Consider the following 19,666-nt stretch of genomic DNA (forward strand, 5'->3'; position numbering starts at 1 on the left):
CACCGGGACACAGGGGACCCACGGAGGCCGTGTGCAGCGTGAGAACACAGACGCGAGCTCCCGTTAGCTTCTATGGGGAGAGTCGCGGTTAGAATTTGAAAGTTTAAGGACAGAGGTGGACTAGGAACAAACCCTTTTGGACTTAGATAGTTCTAGGGCCAACACCCACGGGAGCACCGGAGTACTCGTGTTACTTCACCCAGGGAAGCCGGGTGCATAGGTGTCAGGTCGCGTCGTCGTTTTCAATGGCAGGAGACTGAAAAGTGCTGATGCCGGGAAGAGGAGAAGTGTCCGAAGAGATCCAAGCCTGGATCGAAGTAGAGAAGAACCTGAAAGCAGAGAGGACAGGGTCTGGGTCACTTGCCAGTGACCAGGGGCACGATAGACGAATGCCCACCAATGTCGGGTGCTTCAGGTGAGAAGAGGGGAAGCTGGACTCTTCAGCCACGAAGACCAGGGGGTGTCGAGGACGACCAGGAGCTGGATTCGAGCTGTCCCACGAAGGGTTTCGAGTGCTGCAGCGTTGGTGCCCGGATTGGACACAACAAGCCTTGGCAACAGCAACCCACGCAGAAAGAGAAGAAATGCTTCGATGCGGACCAGCAAGGTCCTGGGGACTCCCCAAGTGATGGAGAATCAGGGCACGTCTGGAGCAACCAGGGAAGCCCAATTGAAGTCAGAGTTGCCTTCACAGGGACAGCCGACGGACCACGGATCGCGAAGAAGCCTCGAGCGAACACACAAAGGGCGGGCTCACGGAACACTCGTGGAGTGTAGGCCAGCAGTCTTCGGTGGAAAAGGTGCTCGGGGTCTGGGATACAAGTAACCCAATGCACAGCCTCAAAGGACGGCGAGAAGCTGATGCACTTGCAAATGTGCACGGTGTCCAGGGGTTCTGGTTCCATGGCACCCACGAGGGCAACGGGTCTCAGCTTTGCTGGGGACTCGGGTCAGCCTCTGGGAAGTCTGGAAACCCACCTCCTGGGCTGCAAAGTCTTCGGCGTCTGGCGGGAGCTTCGGAGATGCAGACCGGTCAGATGCGTCTTTGGTGCCTGCCAAGCAGAGGAGTAACTCCTTTACTCCAAGGGAGATTCTTCAGTCATCTAGTTGTGTAGATCGTCGAAGTTCCAGGATTTCTGTAGCAGAGTTTCGTCCAGGTGTAATCTAAAGTCCTAAGGACAGGGGTTCCTTCTTTATACCCAAGGAAGGGGATGGACTTACTCTGGGGACCCACCTATGGAAGGGTTTGGAAAGAGGGGTGGCTACACTCATTTCCTTTGTCCAGTTTTGCGCCAGAGCAGGGGCTTGTAGCCCCTGCAACCGGTTTGAGCTAGACTATGCACAGGGACACCAAATGTGGCTCCAGTGCAGACTTCAAAGCACTCCTGGAGTGCTCCCACCCAGCCCAAATCCACTAAGGCCTGTCTGGGAGGTGGTAAGACCTCCCTGTGACAGGAAACCTATTGTCCAGGCCTCCCCTGCCGGAGGTTCGGTCAGCAGCAGGAGGCCAGACCCGTGTCTGTGGCTGGCAGCATCCATTTTGTGATGCCATGGCTCGGTTAGCTGCTACCAGGTATACCGGTGCTGTCATGTCTCTCCCTCTAGAAGGGTGGGATCATACTCCCACACCAGTCACTGGTGTGGGGGTATGATTCCAAGGTGTTTGACACCAAGCACAACATGTTTCCGTGCAGCCAGTCCAAATTTAGCATTTACCGTTGGGTTATAATGCCCATAAGAGTATATGGTCAGGCTGCATCACAGACCACCCCGGAGAAGAGATTCCGAAGGCTGCAGAGGGGGCTCTGCTCATGCATGGGCACCCTCTCACACAAAACCAAGCACAAAACCAAGGCCTGCCATAGGGGTGACTGATAGGTTTATATGTGTAGTGATAGGTGAGATACAGTGAACCTATATCTTAGTAAGGAGTGCATGCGCCACCTTACCCAGGCTGCAATAGCAGACCTGTGGTGTCTTTGTGGAGGGCTTCACAGGGGTGGCATAATACATCCTGCAGCCCCTGGTGGGCCTCTGGGGCACCTATGGCCTGGGTACATAGTATACCATATTCTAGGGACTTATAAGGGCACCCCAGTATCCAATCTGTGGTGTACCTAAGGTACTAGGAATCAATTTAGAGAGGAAGCAGCTAGGCTGGGGTCCTGAATAGCAGGGCTCCAGCCAGACTAAAGTCGAAAAACAGTGAAACATCAGCAAAAAGTGGGGGTAACCATAAGAAGAAGATCCTACTCTCCTACAATGGGTATCTGGTATACAGTGTGTTTTGCTCACCCTCTGTCATTGGGTGGCAGGTGCCATAGAGCTGCCCAGGGGGACCCAGCCTTCCTGTCAAGCACTCGACTCCTTAGAGCTTGGGGCTTCAGGTTTCTACCAACATGGTGAATCCCAATGCATTCCCCACTGCGCCTCTGGACAGCGAGTGGAAGCGCTTTAATGCATTTGGCAAAATAGTCTCTTCCTTCCCCAGCTTAGCACGATTGTCCATGAGCACCGCCTGCTTCCTGGAACACTACTCGCATGCCTTGTAGGATATGCCCATTGAGATCTTTCTGGCCTTCCTTGACAAATTCAAGAACTTTCACTTCAACAATTCAGGATAGAAAGAATGCCGCTAAATATTTTTGTTTGGCTAGCCTGAACACAATAGTAGGCATGGGCTTTGCCATGTTCACAATTGTCATTATCGGGTGTTGTGCTTGGATGGGCACCACAGGATCTTCCTGTGGCATGCACTCATCCCTTATGGGTATGCCATTAGCTAGTTCCAGGCTTTTTGGTGAAAAACTGACTCTGCACTCGAGCACTTTAAAGACATGCTGCGTTTAGGTTTACTCTTTCCAGCCCATCAATCTCATCAGCAATACCGGAAAGCTCTCGGGAGCTTGCCTACTGCCGGCCACTATCAACTGATAGAACAGCCAGCACAACCCTTTTGCAGCTTTAGAGGGCATGGTGGCGGCAGAGACCATGGACTCCACCACGGTTAGCAGTCCCTCCCTTCTGCACTCTCCCGGCGCAACTGTAGCCAAGCTGCTTTGATTCTCCCTGCTATGGTAACGTGCAACCTGTAGGGAGAGGAATTTTTTTTTTCCACCCAGCTGGTGTGCTATAACTTTAGACCAGTGGGTGCTGCAGGTCGTTCAGCATGGCTATGCCCATTCCTTCACATCTGCCCCAACTCATTTTCCACCTCCCAAGCTTGTTTTTTCAAAGTAAATACAATCATCAATATTTCAACCAAATTGTGTTCATTTTTAATGAAATCGAATGTAAGAAATCATTCCCATATTCCTAATTGCAAAACAAATAATCTTAACCTCTATATCTTTAGTGTTTCCACACATTTATTATATGAAACATTCTTATTTCATTGACGTTTTTGATTGCCACTTTTATCAAAGTCAAGTTACTACATATAAGGCACTTGACACAGATCCAACACTTCATCTATTCATAATACCATTCTTGATAAAGCAATTGATTATGGCAGGATTATAGAAAAAACAAGAGTTTGCAGGCTCTTTCTTAATTGTACATTACCCAAAGTAAACAAGCAACCTACTGATCCTCTTTTCTGGTGTATTATATTAGCTTATAATGGATTAGATGAACCTTAGGGACAAGATGTAGATTTTCTTCAACCAACTGTTAAAGAACAAAAATTGTATATAAAAGACACTACTGATTTTCTCAATAAATTGGCAATCACAAACATTGGATAAACTTAATCAGACTTGGCTTCGCAGCATAGTTGTGAACTCACTTTACAAATCAATTCTATGTCAGGACCGGAGGCAAGGATTGTGCTACCCTTTCTTCACTTTATTGATAGCAGCCATTCAAAGTCAAAACAACTACCATTCCCATGAACCATAGGGAATAAACATTAAAACTATAGAGTTTCCACAGATAGAATATCCCCTTCAATGCACCAATCAGGCGTCCTCAGGATGTTGATAGTCCTCTGTTTGTGACTATACTTCCTCTTTCTTCGCTGCTTGCAGTCAAGATAAGTCACCTTTGCTCTATTTGCTTACTGTTTGTAATATTATCTGCTGTTTTATTTATGCACTTGTTTGCCATATATCGCTTTGATGTGTGCTCATTACCTGGGTAATATGCTGTAGTGCGGCTTTTCCGTGCGCAAAATACCGCGGTTTCCATTTCCCTCATGGAGCGGTTGTGTCGAGCGCGCGCGTCAAATTCAGACTCTACTGGCATTATTCAAACTGCAGTCGCTCATGGAGCGGTTGTGTCGAGCGCACGCGTCAAATTCACCGGCGCGCTCTCCTTGTTTTTTGTTATTTACTTTGCGTCTTTTCTGTGCTGTGTGGTCTTGAGCGAACCGCCGCTACTCAGCGCTTCACTTTGGCCGCGGGAGTCTCCCAACTCCCTGGCGGCTGTTGTTGGTGCGGGCTTGCGGTGGCTTCACAACGCCACCAGAGGGCGCCTAACGACGTCCTCTGACGCGGCGGGCGCGCTTGGGATTCCGATCATTCCTGAAGCGTCGGAACGAAGCGTCGGAACCCAGCGCTGCACTGCCGCTCGCGAGCCTTGTCTACTGTCTGCCTTGCACGCCCCTGACAAGGGTCTGTACCTTGCCATTAGGCATCTTCTAACTGTTTAACGCCCCTGTGAACGCCTGGTTGCTCGTGTCTGTATCTGCCATTAGGTAGCATTGCAGAGTTTTCTGCATGGTGGTCAGTATATTTAGGCCAACAAAGCTTTGTTTTATGCACAGTCAGTAGCGCAATTATACTGCAAAGACCCTTTTTTAGGCAGACTGCCCATAGTAATATATTCTGCACCAGGGCTGTTTGGGTCCTAGGCTTCAGGCCTTTTCCCTGTGAGCACTGCCCGCCCATATTTTGGGTGATTCCCAGCCACCCCTAGTTAAGGATAGCCTCCTTTACAAGTTTATTGGCCAATTGTCCGTTGACGACACCGTCTACGATGATCAGTGGGAAGAGGACCCCCTGGCGGCTCTTCCCTGGGGAGACTATTTCTATGATGCTGTTGATGAATCCATCCACAAAGCGGTGGAATTGGCCATGACTCCTTTGGAGGAGCGGTTATCCCACAAAATTGACCAAGCCTGTGAAAAACTGGCCAGGGCCGCACAATCCTCAGCTTCAGGCCTTCAGTCCAAAGACTCTGCCTCAGATGCTCATTCCCCTCCGCCTAAACGGGCTAGGGATGCAGGGACAAGTTCCAACGCCTTTGCCCGCCTTAAGCAGGCTTTCCTATCTACTGTTGCTCCCCCTGCAACCCCCTCTTCTGTACCTCCACCAATACCTTCTACCTCATGGCCAAGGGGACGCGGATGCCTCTCCTGAGCGGTCCCGTCCGTGGCTCCCTTCCAAGCCGCCTGCGGCTGACACAAACGTCTGTGCAGACATGCTGGATTCAGACGATGTCTTACACCCGCGCTCCTCTGACTGGGCACCCTCTTATAAAGTCGCCCAATATGTGGCCAGTAGGATTTGCCGTCCGCTAGAACCTGCTACCCGGAATTGCCTTAGGGCAGAGTGTCCCCACCCTTCTTTAGAGGGGAAGGTAGCTGCTACTCCGGAAATTGATCCCAGAATGGCTACCTTCCTACAAAAATGTGTTAAAGACCCTAAAAACGGTATAGACAGGTCCTGCCGAGCCTGTCAAGATAAATTGTTGGATATCTTGGGGCCTATTACCAAAATTTTGGATATGGCAGAGGAAGCCAAGGTTTCGGGCTCACTAATTTCTCCGGAGCATCTCTCCTCATGGGCCCAACGGGTAGTGGTGTTCCTTGGAAACGCCAACTGCGCGCTTTCCACAGAAAGGCGCAGGTCTCTTCTTATTAAAGTCGATCCCAAACTAGGGGACCTGGCGGACACTGAGGCGGGCCCTGAGGCTCAGGGTGGCCTTTTTGGAGAAACCTATATCAAGGAGCTGGGGAGGTTCGTTAACACCTTCACCTCCCTAGATAGGGCTCAAATTTCCATCAGGAAAGTGTTTCGCCCTCGTGTTTTCAGGGGGGCCGGACGAGGTAGGGTCCGCTCCTCTGGCCGTCCAAACCAGACCAGAGGACAAGGCTCCAACCAGGGACAATATCAAGATCAAGCCCGCTTCTGAAACTTCTACCCCACCAGGGGCAGACGAGGCAAGAACAGAGGCGGCAGAGGAGGAGGCGGCTCCATTTCTTCCGGTGAGTGTTGTCCCATCTTCCCTTCTAAAAGTGGGGGGCCGTCTAGCGCATTTTTTCCCAATGTGGACTTCTATCACGGGGGACGCTTGGGTCCTACAGACAGTTAGGGGTTTTCATATAGAGTTTCAAGGAACCCCAGTGCAGGTAGTGCCTCCCAGACCACTTTGTTTTTCAGAGGTAGACGCGGGTTTGATTGACCAGGAGGTCCATGCCCTTCTGACCAAAGGTGCAATAGAAGAAACCGTGCCGCATCCAAGAGGTTTTCTCAGCAACCTCTTTCTGGTAGACAAAGGGGATGGGGGTCAACGTCCAGTTACCAACTTGCGACAATTCAACGAGTGGCTGGTGTACCGCCACTTCAAGATGGAGGGAATCCATCTCCTTCGAGACATCCTGCGTCCTGGAGACTGGACGGCGCGTCTCGATCTCAAGGACACTTATTTAGCGGTGCCCATATTCCCTCCTCATCGCAGGTTCCTTCAGTTTCAGTGGTGCAACAAAACCTACGAGTTCACCACCCTTCCCCTCGGTCTGTCCTCTGCCCCCTGGTGTTTCACCAAGGTCTTGAGGCCGGCAGTGGAGCACCTGCGGGCGTCAGGCATAAGACTCATTGTCTATTTAGACGACATCCTGCTGATGGCGCAGGATCCGAGCACCCTGTCTCGACACCTACAAACCACGGTAGATCTTCTCCAGAATTTGGGGTTCGTGATAAACGAGAACAAATCTACTCTGATTCCCTCCCAAAGAGTGGTTTTCCTCGGATTCCTGATAGACTTAGTGGAGTCCACTCTCAGCCTTCCTGCTCGCAAGCTGACGAAGATTCGCCACGAACTTCGGAGAGCTTTAAGGCTGGCTCGGATCTCCCTCCGACTATTGGCTCGGATAGTCGGTCTTCTGTCAGCCTCCATTCAGGCCATCTTTCCCGGCCCGCTCCATTACAGAGCTTTACAACGCCTCAAAGCGGAACATCTCCGCAAGGGTCACCCTTATTCATTCAAGGTGGGCCTGACAACAGACACCAAGGAGGAGCTTCAATGGTGGCTCTCCCACATGGAAGCCTGGAATGGGCATGCCATCTTTGGTTCCGCGCCCGATATCGATATCGAGTCTGACGCGAGCAGATCTGGATGGGGCGCGAAGTGTGGTGACGTCACCATGGGGGGCGTATGGTCTCATTCGGAACAGCTGTTGCACATCAACTGTCTGGAGCTTTTGGCGGGTTCATGCGCCATCAAGTGTTGGACCAAGGATTCGGTTTGCTCCTGCGTCCTTTTCAAAATGGACAATATCTCCGCAGTCCGGTATATCAATCATCTTGGGGGCACTCGCTCGTGAGCACTTTCGGACTTGGCGGTTAACCTCTGGTAGTATTGCCTGGACCATCAGATCTTGGTCACGGCAGAGTATCTGACCGGCCAGGACAACCAGGTGGCGGACTTTCACTCTGACACTTCCACGATCTTAGTCTCTGGAAGCTACATCCAAGGGTGTTTGCAGATCTTCAGAGTCTTTGGGGTCCCTTCTCGGTCGACCTCTTCGCCTCCCGCCTGGATTACCAACTTCCCCGGTTTTACAGTTGGAGGCCGGACCCTCTGGCGGAACAGACGGATGCTTTCCTCCAGGGCTGGCGGACCGAAGCGGGCTACGCCTTTCCCCCGTTTGCAATGATAACCTGGGTTTCGGCTCAGGTTCGCCGGCAGAGAGTGTCCATTGTTCTCATCTCGCCGATTTGGAGGTCTCAAGTCTGGTTTCCGGTTCTACTGGAACTTTCCTGGGATTCTCCAATCCCACTCCCCCAGTTTTCTGCTCTTCTTCTGAGTCCAGACGGATATCCTCACCCATTGATCGAACAAGGCTCCCTGACTCTAATGGCGTGGCGGATTACAGGGGACGATGGGCGGTCCCGGGCCTTTCGGGAGCGGCTGAGACTTTCCTGTCCAAGGCCTGGGCAGACAGCACTCTGAAGCGTTATCGATCCACATGGAGACGGTGGTGTCTGTGACGGAATTTCAATCCCGTGGCAACTGATGTGACCGCCATCTTGAGTTTTTTGGCCTCCCTAGCAGAGGATTGTCTCGCGTATAGGACCATCAACACCTTCAGGTCCGCCATTTCTGCTGGTCATGCTTTGGTTGATGGCTCACCTGTCGGAGAACACCCCTTGGTTTGTCGACTCCTCGGGTAAACGTCTGTCACTTCCCCAGGAGCCTCGGTATTCCCAGTTATGGGATGTTAAGAGTATTGAACCTCTTTCAGTCTTGGCAACCGAATAGGTTTCTGTCCAGGAAATAACTTTCGGCTAAGATGGCCAGGCTTCTGTGCCTGATTTCTTGCAGACGGGTCTCTGATGTCAGAGCTTTGGATGTGTCTGGTAGGATCTTCTCTCCCACCGGTGTCACGTTTACCATTCGTGGACGCACCAAGTGTGGGACGACTGTCTCCTACCCTGCTATCCCTGACTCTCCCAAACTCTGTGTAGTGGCCTGTCTCAAGGCCTACAAGGAGATGACGGAGGAGTTGAGACCCCCTGGGGAACGCCAGTTGCTCATTGCGCTTAAGAAGCCTCATAAGGCGGTCTCTTCTCCCATGATTGCCCGTTGGGTCCGTTGGATTATGCAGGAGGCAGGCATAGATTTACGAGCTTTTGGTGCTCATTCTACAAGAGGAGCTATGGCCCCCAAGACCTTTACCCTGGGAGCTTGTCTGGAAGACATCCTGAATGCAGCGGATTGGTCTTCAGACTCAACCTTTAAGCGGTTTTATTTTAATCCGGTTATTGACATGGCTCATTTGGTTGTGAGCAAGCTTTAAACTAGCATAATCCTCGCCTCCGGGCCTGACATGGAATGAAAAATTTCCTAGCTAACGTGACGGAAAGTTTCCGTTCTATTAAGTACTCGGAGGCGAGGATTATCCCATCCAGGATACAACTTGGTTGTTTTCCCTCCCTCGTATTGGGGTAAGTAAAATGTTTACGTGACATTCTGGTATTGTGATCTGGTATATGCTTTGTCGCATTCTCTCCTCAGGGCTAAACCTTAGCCACTGCTGTCACTTATGCCTTCTTTTAATTTTCCAGGGGACTCGAGTAAGCAAGACTCCTGATGTGAATCTACTGGGTGACTGAGCAACGAAAGAGGAAGTATAGTCACAAACAGAGGACTATCAACACCCTGGGGACGCCTGATTGTTGCATTGAAGGGGACATTCTATCTCTATAATTTTAATGTTTATTCCCTATGGTTCATGGGACTGGTAGTTGTTTTGACTTAGAATGGCTGCTATCAATAAAGTGAAGAAAGGATAGCATAATCCTCGCCTCCGAGTCCTTAATAGAATTGAAACTTTCCGTTACGTTAGCTAGGACATTTTTCATTCCACGTGCTGATGGTATGAAAGCAGAGGAATGGGCATTACTGAAAAAAGAAGAAATTGGAGCAAATGAAGTGTTTTTGTTGAAATTGTTATACTTTACATTGTATTACACTACAGATATTTTCAATGGAACTGACTTTTTCCTACAAAAAAATTGGTACATCTATGGGTATTACGAGGTCCAATATTATCATGGGGAACTTTCAGGAAAGCTACATTTATGACCAGGAGAGATGGAGTACAGATTTTATGCCATATTTATACTTTGTATAGATGATTGATGTTTTATGGAAAGGTTCAGATTTGAATACTAAACAACGGACCATTAAAGTTGCACACAAAGTAGACAATTACCAAATTGCATTTCTAGATGTTTTAGTAAACATTAATGAGACAACATTTTCAACCAGTGTTTTCAGAAAATCAACTGATAGAAATAAGGGATTGCACTACTCAAGTTTCCACCCAGACTCCTTTAAAAACATCTCCTTCTTCTCAATTATATGTCTGAACAAATAAACGATGGATTTAACCCATATCTGTGACTGGGGGTGAATGTTTGATTTGTTCAGCATTCCGTCCATTTGTTCTTTTTGATAGTAGCAAAGGCTTCCTCCGGAGTTCTCTTGAGAACAGCGTATCATTACAAAACAAACTGCACATTTTGCTGCGTGTGGTGTCTAATGAGAAAAATATACACAAAATGATTATTATGAGACAGTAGCCATCTTGTTAAACATGGAGTCGAGGCCTAGTTAAAGATAGGCTTTAAAATGCATTTCTAAACATCTGTGTTTTTGTTTCAATTGCAATAGATTTACGTTTACATGCACATATGATTCTTATCAGAAAATAGCCCCCAAATTATTTATTCAATTTTTTTGGTATCGGATAGAGGCTTTTAGCTGCAGGTTCCTTACCTTTGAATTTCCCAAGCATCAGACTGGATATGTGACGATACAAAGCGATCATTTAGCTCACGGTACATTACATCGCGGTTATTACAACGCAAGTCGTTACAACAACTTGCACTTCAGGTGCTGGACTTAGGAATGGTATGATTTACTATTCCAAGTTTGTGTAACAGTAGGGAAGGTGTTGGAATAGTAAATCATACTATTCCTTAGTGTAGAGCGCCATCCAAAGACCGTGTTGTAAAGGTCGTTTCCCGTCAGACTAGATCTAGAAACTTTTGCTTGAGCAGTGCCCCTGTGTGCCTTCGGGTGCATCCGTTTAGATCCACATGGCATCGTTGGCGCTGAAGGTGAGGTCGCGGTCACCTATATAGGCATCACCCAAGAGGCCGGATGTCAGTTCTTTTCTTTCTGCGCCAGTTAGAGCTGATCCGGAGAAGAGCTACCCCTCTGCCTATTTTTGACAGACTCTTATTAGACGTTTTGTCGAAGATTTTCTCTTGGGTGTCGAGAGAATGTCCTGTAGAAAGGTAGGGTTCAAGCTGTGTGGCACCGGTCACTGCGCCGTGTCGGTTACTGACCCACACCTTGTTTGTTTATGGTGTCTCAAGTGCTACCATGACACAAGTCTTGCTCAGAATGCCGAAGGCTTTGAGAGTGCGGTCCCTAAAGCTGCTTGCTGCCCAGCAGTCAACGCCATCTAGCGCGACTCCTAGGAGGTCTTGGTCCCGGTCAAGGAGAAGTTCACGGGATCGCTCCAGGGGCCCCGGGTCATCTTTGTTACACTTCAGGTCCTCAGGACACTCGGGGAAGAAGCACAGAAAGAGGAAATCTAGATAGACTTCGATTTCACCACGTCTGTCGAGGATTGACGAGACGAATGAAGAACATCGATGTTTTGGGCACGGTTCTATGGAGCTATTGCCAGGTATGCTCTGCACCTCCCCCCGTTTCTGGGAGCCGGAGCGACCGCCGCTCAAATAAGAGTTTTACAAGGCCATGCGCCGAGTATTCGATTAGGCTGACCCCTCTGGTGCGGTCTTTGGTCCCCGCTGGGTCAGAGGAGGCCTCATCAGGTTCTGCGCCGACGGCTCCGATGAGGTCTCATGGATTTGATCCCGGATTGGTGCCAGTCGTGCCAACACAACCTTATCCAGCATCGGTCCCAACGTCGATGGTCCCGGCGCCCACTGGCAGCGCCAGCTCCATTCTTATCCCTGACGACTCTGGGTCAGAATGTCATCAATCCGCCGCCAACGGAACCCAGTGTCTCTAGGTTGTTGCTTGAGCGTTTTGAGGGGCATGTAAGCATAGGGGAGGACTGGGAGGGGTCACTGGACTCTTTATAACGCCAGTTATACAGCCCTGGTGAGAATGTGGACTGGTATAAGGAACACGCAGAGGCCAGTGGACTGGACACCTCTCTAGATACTGGTATGCTCGCTCCACCAACTGTACTGAGGAGGGAGCATCTTATGCAATGGTGGCGAAGAGGGCAGCAGAGGTCCTAGGCCTGTAGCTGCACTCAGTGCACGTCAAGACTAACCTCTTGACCGAAGTGCTTCAGCCTGGGGCTTCCTTATCTGAGCCCCTTTTGCCCTTCAAGGAAGCACTCACGGATGTCCTTCTAGGCACTTGGTCCAAGCCTAACACAGGGGCTCCTGTGAATAGGACAATAGGACGCCGCCATTGCCCAGCCTCAGATGATCCTAGTTTCCTCAGCCAGCACCTCACACCTGGGAGCTTGGTGGTCCAAGCCTCAACATCTTTCAGTTCACGGTGCTCACCTTTGACCTTACCAGTGCCCCTTGGGTGTTCTCCAAGGTGATGGCCATGGTGGCCACTCATCTGCGCAGGTTAGGGGTGTCAGTCTTCCCCTACCCCAACAACTGGCTGTTGAAGGTGGCCTCACCGCAGACTGTCGTGTTCCACCTCCAGACTACGGCGTACCTTCTGCATTCGCTGGGGTTCACTATAAATGTGCTGAAGTCACACCTGACTCCTCCTCAGACGCTCCCTTTCATCGGAGACGTTCTGGACACAGTGCAGTTTCCGGCTTATCCTCCTCCTGAACCTGGTTCCCTCTTACCTCATGTGTGCCCCCTTTGAGCTGTTGCACAGTTGTCCCCTCCGGCTGCTTACCATCAAGACAGCCTTTCTATTGGCGATAACATCTGCCTGGAGGGTCAGTGAGCTGCAGGCTTTATCATCCAAGCCTCCCTATTTTATGGTATTCCCGAACAAGGTGGTGCTTCGCACCCGGGCCTCTTTACTACCTAAGGTGGTGACCCCATTCCATTTGGGACAATCTTTTGCCCTACCCACTTTTTATGCTCCTCCACACCCCTCTAAAGAGGAGGAACAACTCCACAGTCTAGACCCAATATGAGCGTTTTCATTCCACTTTGACAGCAGCAATGAGTTCTGGGTGGTTGACCAATTTTTCATGGGCTATGTAGGGGCTACGAAAGGTCGGGCAGTTCAGAAACAAACTATTTCATGCTGGGTCGTTCTCTGTATCAAGATCTGCTACGTCCTAGCTAAAAAGCAGCCTCCTGAGGACATATGTGCCCATTCCACCAGGGGAAAAGCTGCAATCACGTTGTTGGCTTGTGGTGTTCCAGTCCTAGACATCTTACAGGCAGCAACTTGGGTGTCCCTGCACACATTTGCCAAACACTACTGCCTAGACAATCAGGTCCGCAGGGATAGGCATAGGCATTTCACCCGTTCGGTCCTGCAGGACTTCTTAGTTTAGTCAATCTGTCCGCATCCCACTGCCTGAATGCTATGGCTTTGTTGTCTATTCAAAGGTAAGGAATCTGCAGCTAGAAGTCTCTATCAGATGAACAAGTTACTTAACTTTGGTAATACACTTTCTGGTAGAGACAATATCTAGCTGCAGATTCCTTGCAGACCCACCCATACCTCCTCTCTCTGCGGACACGTTTAAAGGGATATGGCTGCTCCCTTCTCAGGGCCCCAGTTTGGGGACACACTAGTCCGTTCACTTCATGGCTCTGCATTTCTGGCATGGAAAGTGTGAAAAGCAACTAACGTCCGCACGCCTGAGCAGCACTTATATAGGTGACCGCGACATTACATCCGGTGCCAACGAATGCGCCACGCAGATCCGAACTGAGCCACTCGAAGGAACACCGGGGTATTGCTCACGCAAAAGTTTCCAGATCCATTCTGATGCCTGGGAAATTTAAAGTTAAGGAATCTGCAGCTATATACGGTCTCTACCAGATAATGCGTTACCGAAAGGTAAGTAACTTTTTCCTTAAGAAAGACTGAGGTCGTAGACAAATTTCAGACCTTTGACTTCCGAACATTTATTCTGAAAGACGTTCAAAATGTTGACTCTGCTTCATGGTTTCTTTCCTCCCTGGATCCAGGAGGCTGTATGGTGTATTTTAACTTGCATACGCATACTTTCATGTAACTGTATTTATATAACTTTTTTGTTCGAACAACTAAGTGTTAACCATCCTGCCCTCTGGCCTCACCTCAGGCTCTATGGAGTTTATGAAGGTGAAGATGGTGGTTGTGGCCTATGTTTTCAGGTCGGGATGCATCTATTCTTGTACCTCGATGACTAGCTGCTGGAAATGGGCTTGACACAGCCACCTTCTCCAGCAAAGTGGCAAAATCCCACCTGCAGTGTACGCGAGGATCCCTTTTGCAGGGACCATCTTGAACATAGTGACATGCAAAGCTTTTCTGACCCTGCAACATGTCTGGGAATCCTATGTGTTGGGCTCACACCTGGGTTCCAGAGTGGACAGCTCTACAGCATCATGCATCCCGACGGTCCTTTCGGCCTGGTGGCATATGCCGGGCCTGCAATAGAACCTATGTGTGGAGTAAGCTCAAAACTAGGGCTGCCTGTTGGACAGCATCCATATTTCGGAGGAGGAAGTAATGGGACATGCAATGGTGGTTACTGCAGACCAACCTGACCTGCGGCAAACTTTCCTACCGACCTCACCTAGAGCTCACAGTAGTGATGGATGCATTGTCCCTGGTTATAGGGCATTCATCGGGGAGTGATAAAGATCAGTGGTCTGTAGTAGAGCAAAGACACCACACCAAGTGTCTGGAGTTTCATGCCTTTTGGTTGGCTCTGAAGTCCCTTCTTTCCTCCACTAGAGGAAAGTCAATTCAGGGAATGGACAACATGACCACCATGTGATACTTCAAGAAGCATGGCGGTACAGATTTGCAGGAGGCACTGCTGCTTAATAAATGATTGAAATACTAGAGGAGCTCTCAGAAGGTCAACCGTTTGGAAGGGTCTCTGAATGACAGGGCGGACAATCTCATCTGGTGGGCCGCAAAAGGGATCTCATATGCAGATGGTTCAAGACCTCTTCACCCAATGGGGCATATCCTAGCTAGATCTTTTCACTACCACGAGAACACAGTGTCACAACTACTGTGCATTAGAGTTTCCACCTAGGAAACACATTCCGTCTGAAGTGGAACTCCAGTCTACTTTACGCCTTTGCACCGCTGCCTCTCCTTCCCAGAGTTGTGAGGAGGGTTAGAATAGACTTTGCTCAGCTGATTCTGCTATTCTGCCCCAGATTAACCTAGAAGAGGGTTGTACTCTGATCTTCAGAGCCTGAGTATCTGTCCTATGTTTCTTCTGCTTATTCTGGAGAATGCCACATCCCAGCAACAGAGAGGGTCCTCCATGTGAATCCCTACACCCTACAATTCCATGTGTGGAGTTTGAGCGGCACCAAATGAATGGGTGTGGTCTGCCCACTGAAGTAGTAGATGGTATTTTTGTGTCTAGGCACCCATCCACTGGATGCTGGGCAAATGTCGTGGCCTGGTGCAGAGACCATTATGTCGACCACCTACAGGCAAAACTGGCTGATGTTTTGATGTTTGTCTTTGGTCCAGCAAAGATTTGTGGGCAGTGTTAAAGGATTCCTATCAGACCTTTGTACATTTGCCTAACCAACCATCATTATTCAAGTCAACAGTTGTGATGCTATTTTTAAAGGGGCTTGCATACATGTTTCCTACTGCGCCCTGTATTATGCCACAATGGAATATTAACTTGCTCCTTGTGTTGATGAGGTGCACACCCTTCGAGCCTATGCACAATTGCTCACTAAGATTGCTGACCATTACATTGGTATTACTCATTGCTTACTTATACACACCTTGTCAATGAGCTGTTGAAAACTCATTATGCCCTCTTCTTTCTGGATGAATTGATTCTGTGAACTCACACCTTCTATCTGCGATATGTGGTGTCAACCTTCCACATAGGACAGTACACCATTCTCCCTTTTTTCTTACATCCACCTCACACCTCTGAGGAGGAAAGTCTTCACAGGCTGGACTCTAGAAGAGTTATTAGCTTATACATAAAGTGCATAAAGGAGCACCCGATAGATGCTCACCTGTTTATTGGCTTTGCCAGTGCTAAGAAGGGGAAGATGGTCCAGAAGCAGACTTAAATCAGGTGGATCATCCTGTGTATTACAACATGCTACAAAATGAATAGATGAAAAGAAGAGAGTTCCTACTACCCTGAATTACTAGTCACAGGAAAAATAAAACTGTTGATGTGTCCAGTCTGGGCCTATACACCAGAAGGAGAAAAGAAATTAAATTCTACCGGTGTATGGTGGACGCAATCTTTCTGGACTGATGTATGAGGGAATATGGAATGAATGGTATGTGAGATGGGAGTATGGTACATGAGAGCTCATGTGGGCAGGTTGTTGAATTGAGTAGTGATATGGTCTTTGTTTTTAAACAAATGAATGTATATTGTTTATAATAGATGAATAATCATGTTTAAATTATGTACACAAACATTATGAAAAAATTATATAAAGTTTTGTAAAAAAAAAAAAGAAAAATCAGAATCATTTTCAAAACTTAAATATGTTCACTGTGGGATATTTTACTGTGTGACAAGTAAATAAGGTTAGTAGGACCTGTTAAAACATGCTACATTCAGGCTGAAATGGAGCCTCTCTAAGGCCTTCGGGCTCATGCCACCACTCCACCATTGGCAAGAGGTGTTCCAGGAATAGGCATCTAGCAGGCTGTGTAATTGGCATCCATTCTTACTTTCATCAGGCATTACTGTGTCGACAACCAAGTCCATAGGGAGGCCCAGTGCATCTGCCTAGTCGAGCAGGGTTCCCTGGTATAAGTCCACTTCTCAGACCCACCTTTGGGAGGTATTATTTTGGTATCTGTTCAAAGATGACATTAGTTGGATTAGAAATATCCATCAGGATAACAAGTTAGTTGCCTTTGGTGATATTTGTTCTAGTGGGTATTCTAAATGCAGATTTCTCCCTGCTCTCTCTCCTCCACGTTCTAAAGAATGGACTTTTAAGGCTCTATAAAGGTCCCAACCTAGATTTTACACACTCACACTTCAGTCTTGAACAGTTGACCTGCGTTTAAGGACATCGAAGAGTGCACAAAGGTGGCAAAATTATATGGCTGTTGTCACTTTGTTGAATGGCGCAGGCTTACCATGGAGCCAGTGGTGCCACCCATCAGCGTCCAGGAACAGTTGCTTTAAAAGTTCTGGACATTCTTTGGCATCTGGGAGATACTCAAAAGGTGAGGAATCTGCAGGCAGATAGTATACACAGGAAAGAGCATTACCAAAGGTAACATATTCATCTATTCCTTTAGTGTGCTGAATGTAACCTTATTGTGCCTTGCAGGTACTGTGCGAGTGACAACAGCAGCACGTCTTGCCCTACTGGTGGCCAAGAACACCTCCTTCTTCCCTTGCAATTCAGATCCATTCGCTGAAGGAAACATAGATGTGTGGTGGGTTGTGCATGATGGTGGCATGTTGATGCTGCTTCCCTTCTTGATTAAGCAGCACAAGGTGAGCACACATGCTTCTGGACTACTCGAGTGTTTAATGTTGCTGTACTTCCCATTGCATTGAAGGTTGCATGGAGAAATAATTAGTTTTTGATGAAAATGATTGACATTGCTCTTCTCTTCCTTGAAAGATCAGGCTCTATAAAATCTGAGAGCCCTACAAGTTTCAAGAGATTTACTGTTTTGCCAATTTACTTTCAAGGATGAGCATGATGACAATAGCAACTCAATTGTAACTACATTAGCAGTAATTAATGAGCCATTTGCTAGGTTGAGCACTATGAGATCCACATCCTCTTTGTTGTGTAATGATAGTTTGCTGTCACTATACCTAGGACTTAGTGAGGATGAAGGCTTGAATCTAAGAAATACGCCTTAAGTTTTATGTGCTCCTTTTTAACATTGTCACTTACTTTTTCTGTCTCTATTCCTCACGGTTACAGAGCTGCCCAGAAGATGTGCTTTTACTATTGAACAGTGATGTATTGCTTGTTTCAAAGACTGGTTCACTAGAACTGTGGAATAATCTGTTGTTTATTTGAAGTAATACTCTCTCCCAAATGTCTAAGGTTTGGCGTAAGTGCAAAATTCGAATCTTCACTGTGGCTCAGATGGAAGATAACAGCATCCAGATGAGAAAGGACCTGGCCACTTTTCTATACCATTTACGTATCGAGGCGGATGTCGAAGTAGTAGAAATGGTGAGGACTCTTTGAGAAGTCTTTACATACTAACACAATGTTACAAACATGCTAGATAGTTGTTCTTCTTATACCTTCTCACTCATTCATTATATGCTAGCTTCTTTAGCTGTTATAATTTTTCATGGAATTCTACTTGCCTGTCTTTCTTGTCTCCTCTGCTTTCTGAAGTCTCTTTTCATTGCTTGTTTGTTGTTGCTAGTGTATAGTTTCACTATTCAAGTACTTACTCATGCCGCCAGCTTTATCGGGGCAATTTGAATATCCCCTTGCATGATTGAGGGAATCAGGACATTTCATTGTATACTTAATTTCGAATAGATACTAAATCCTTTGAGATTACTCTATTTAGATATTTCACTAGTCTTCAAACTGGATCCAGAATTATGTTTATCAATACAGATTTGCAAGGGGCCAGCTACCACTGTTGTAGAGTCAGATGCAGATCTACAAGATGTCTTTTCTGGAGGTGACAATATAGGCCCATAACCTTGTCATCCTTGTCAGTGATGTCAGTTCTTTTATTTTGCTTTTCACTAAAACTGGGATCTGGATAATGATTCTCAAATAACAGAACTGTCCCTACATGCACAAGTGTCCCTCTGTAAGTGAGCTCCATCTCTTTATTAAATCATCACCAACTGCCACACCCACTGTTTTTCAGCCTGTCCAGCAGGACACATGAAACCCCTTCCTACCTGCCTCCCCTTCTACTTTGAATAATTTTCAAGGTACTTGCCCTAAAAGACAGGCTCCAAGTAGTACATACCATGCAGCAAGTAGTCAAGTCAAAATCCTTTATTCGATCTTACACATAAGATCATAAGTATTTACAGTCAGAAATTATGGTTTAAAAAAGTGCTATCATCCACTTTATCATAAAATCCATGTCATCCATGTATAAATAAACTAGATACAGTAAAATTATAATAGACAGTCCTAATTCATCTTATGGGCCAACCTGCTTTCTCTTTTTCAAACTTGCCCATAAGAATGATCCTAGCGAGAAACACACAAAAGAATTCTGCAAGGATTTGAAGAAATACAATGCCACACGACAACATTTAAAATTGTGGAGCTTGCAAATTGGTCAAATAAAAGTATGTTTTTCTTGATGGTAAAAACCACAAAAAAATAAAACATAAAGATTAGTTTGTGGTGACCTGTTGTTGCACGGACACACGGAAAGATCGGAGTGTCTGTATTGCTTCCCTGGGTGTCCTACCATCAATGGAATCAAGTTTAGCCGGATTCTTAATAAAATATATGTGTGGTATGGCAATGTGACATCAGCCAGGTAAAAGAAACTTCCCTCCTCCAGCGCTGGAGTTAGTTCATACAGACTGTGGGAGTTTTTTTCCTTTCTCAAGTATTGGGCCCTCAAGATGAATATCTCAACCAGTTTCCGCTTTGTTAGGGACTTACCAAGTGGATGGATCATTAAAAAGGTGACTTAGGCCCATTGCAGTAAGTTCCGACTCCACGTACTTTAGCCACCTGATCCTACTGTAGTTATCAGATTTTAAAATAAGTGTTATCAAATTTTGCGTAGGGGGGACCCCTTTGGTTTTGCAAAT

General features: G+C 47.5%; 1 protein-coding gene across 3 annotated transcripts in view; it reads left to right on the forward strand.

Annotated features, from left to right (window-relative positions):
• The window catches only part of LOC146869338 (solute carrier family 12 member 6-like), an 836,907-nt gene that overhangs the window by 584,629 nt on the left and 232,612 nt on the right, over positions 1-19,666 (forward strand). For all 3 annotated transcript variants that reach the window (XM_085651026.1, XM_085651041.1, XM_085650987.1), the window contains 2 exons: positions 17,220-17,389; positions 17,958-18,089. In XM_085651026.1, coding sequence (XP_085507152.1) covers positions 17,220-17,389; positions 17,958-18,089 — 302 coding nt within the window. The remainder of the gene's footprint in view (positions 1-17,219; positions 17,390-17,957; positions 18,090-19,666) is intronic.

Source organism: Triturus cristatus, chromosome 1_1, assembly GCF_964204655.1.
Source record: "Triturus cristatus chromosome 1_1, aTriCri1.1, whole genome shotgun sequence".
NCBI lineage: Eukaryota > Metazoa > Chordata > Amphibia > Caudata > Salamandridae > Triturus > Triturus cristatus.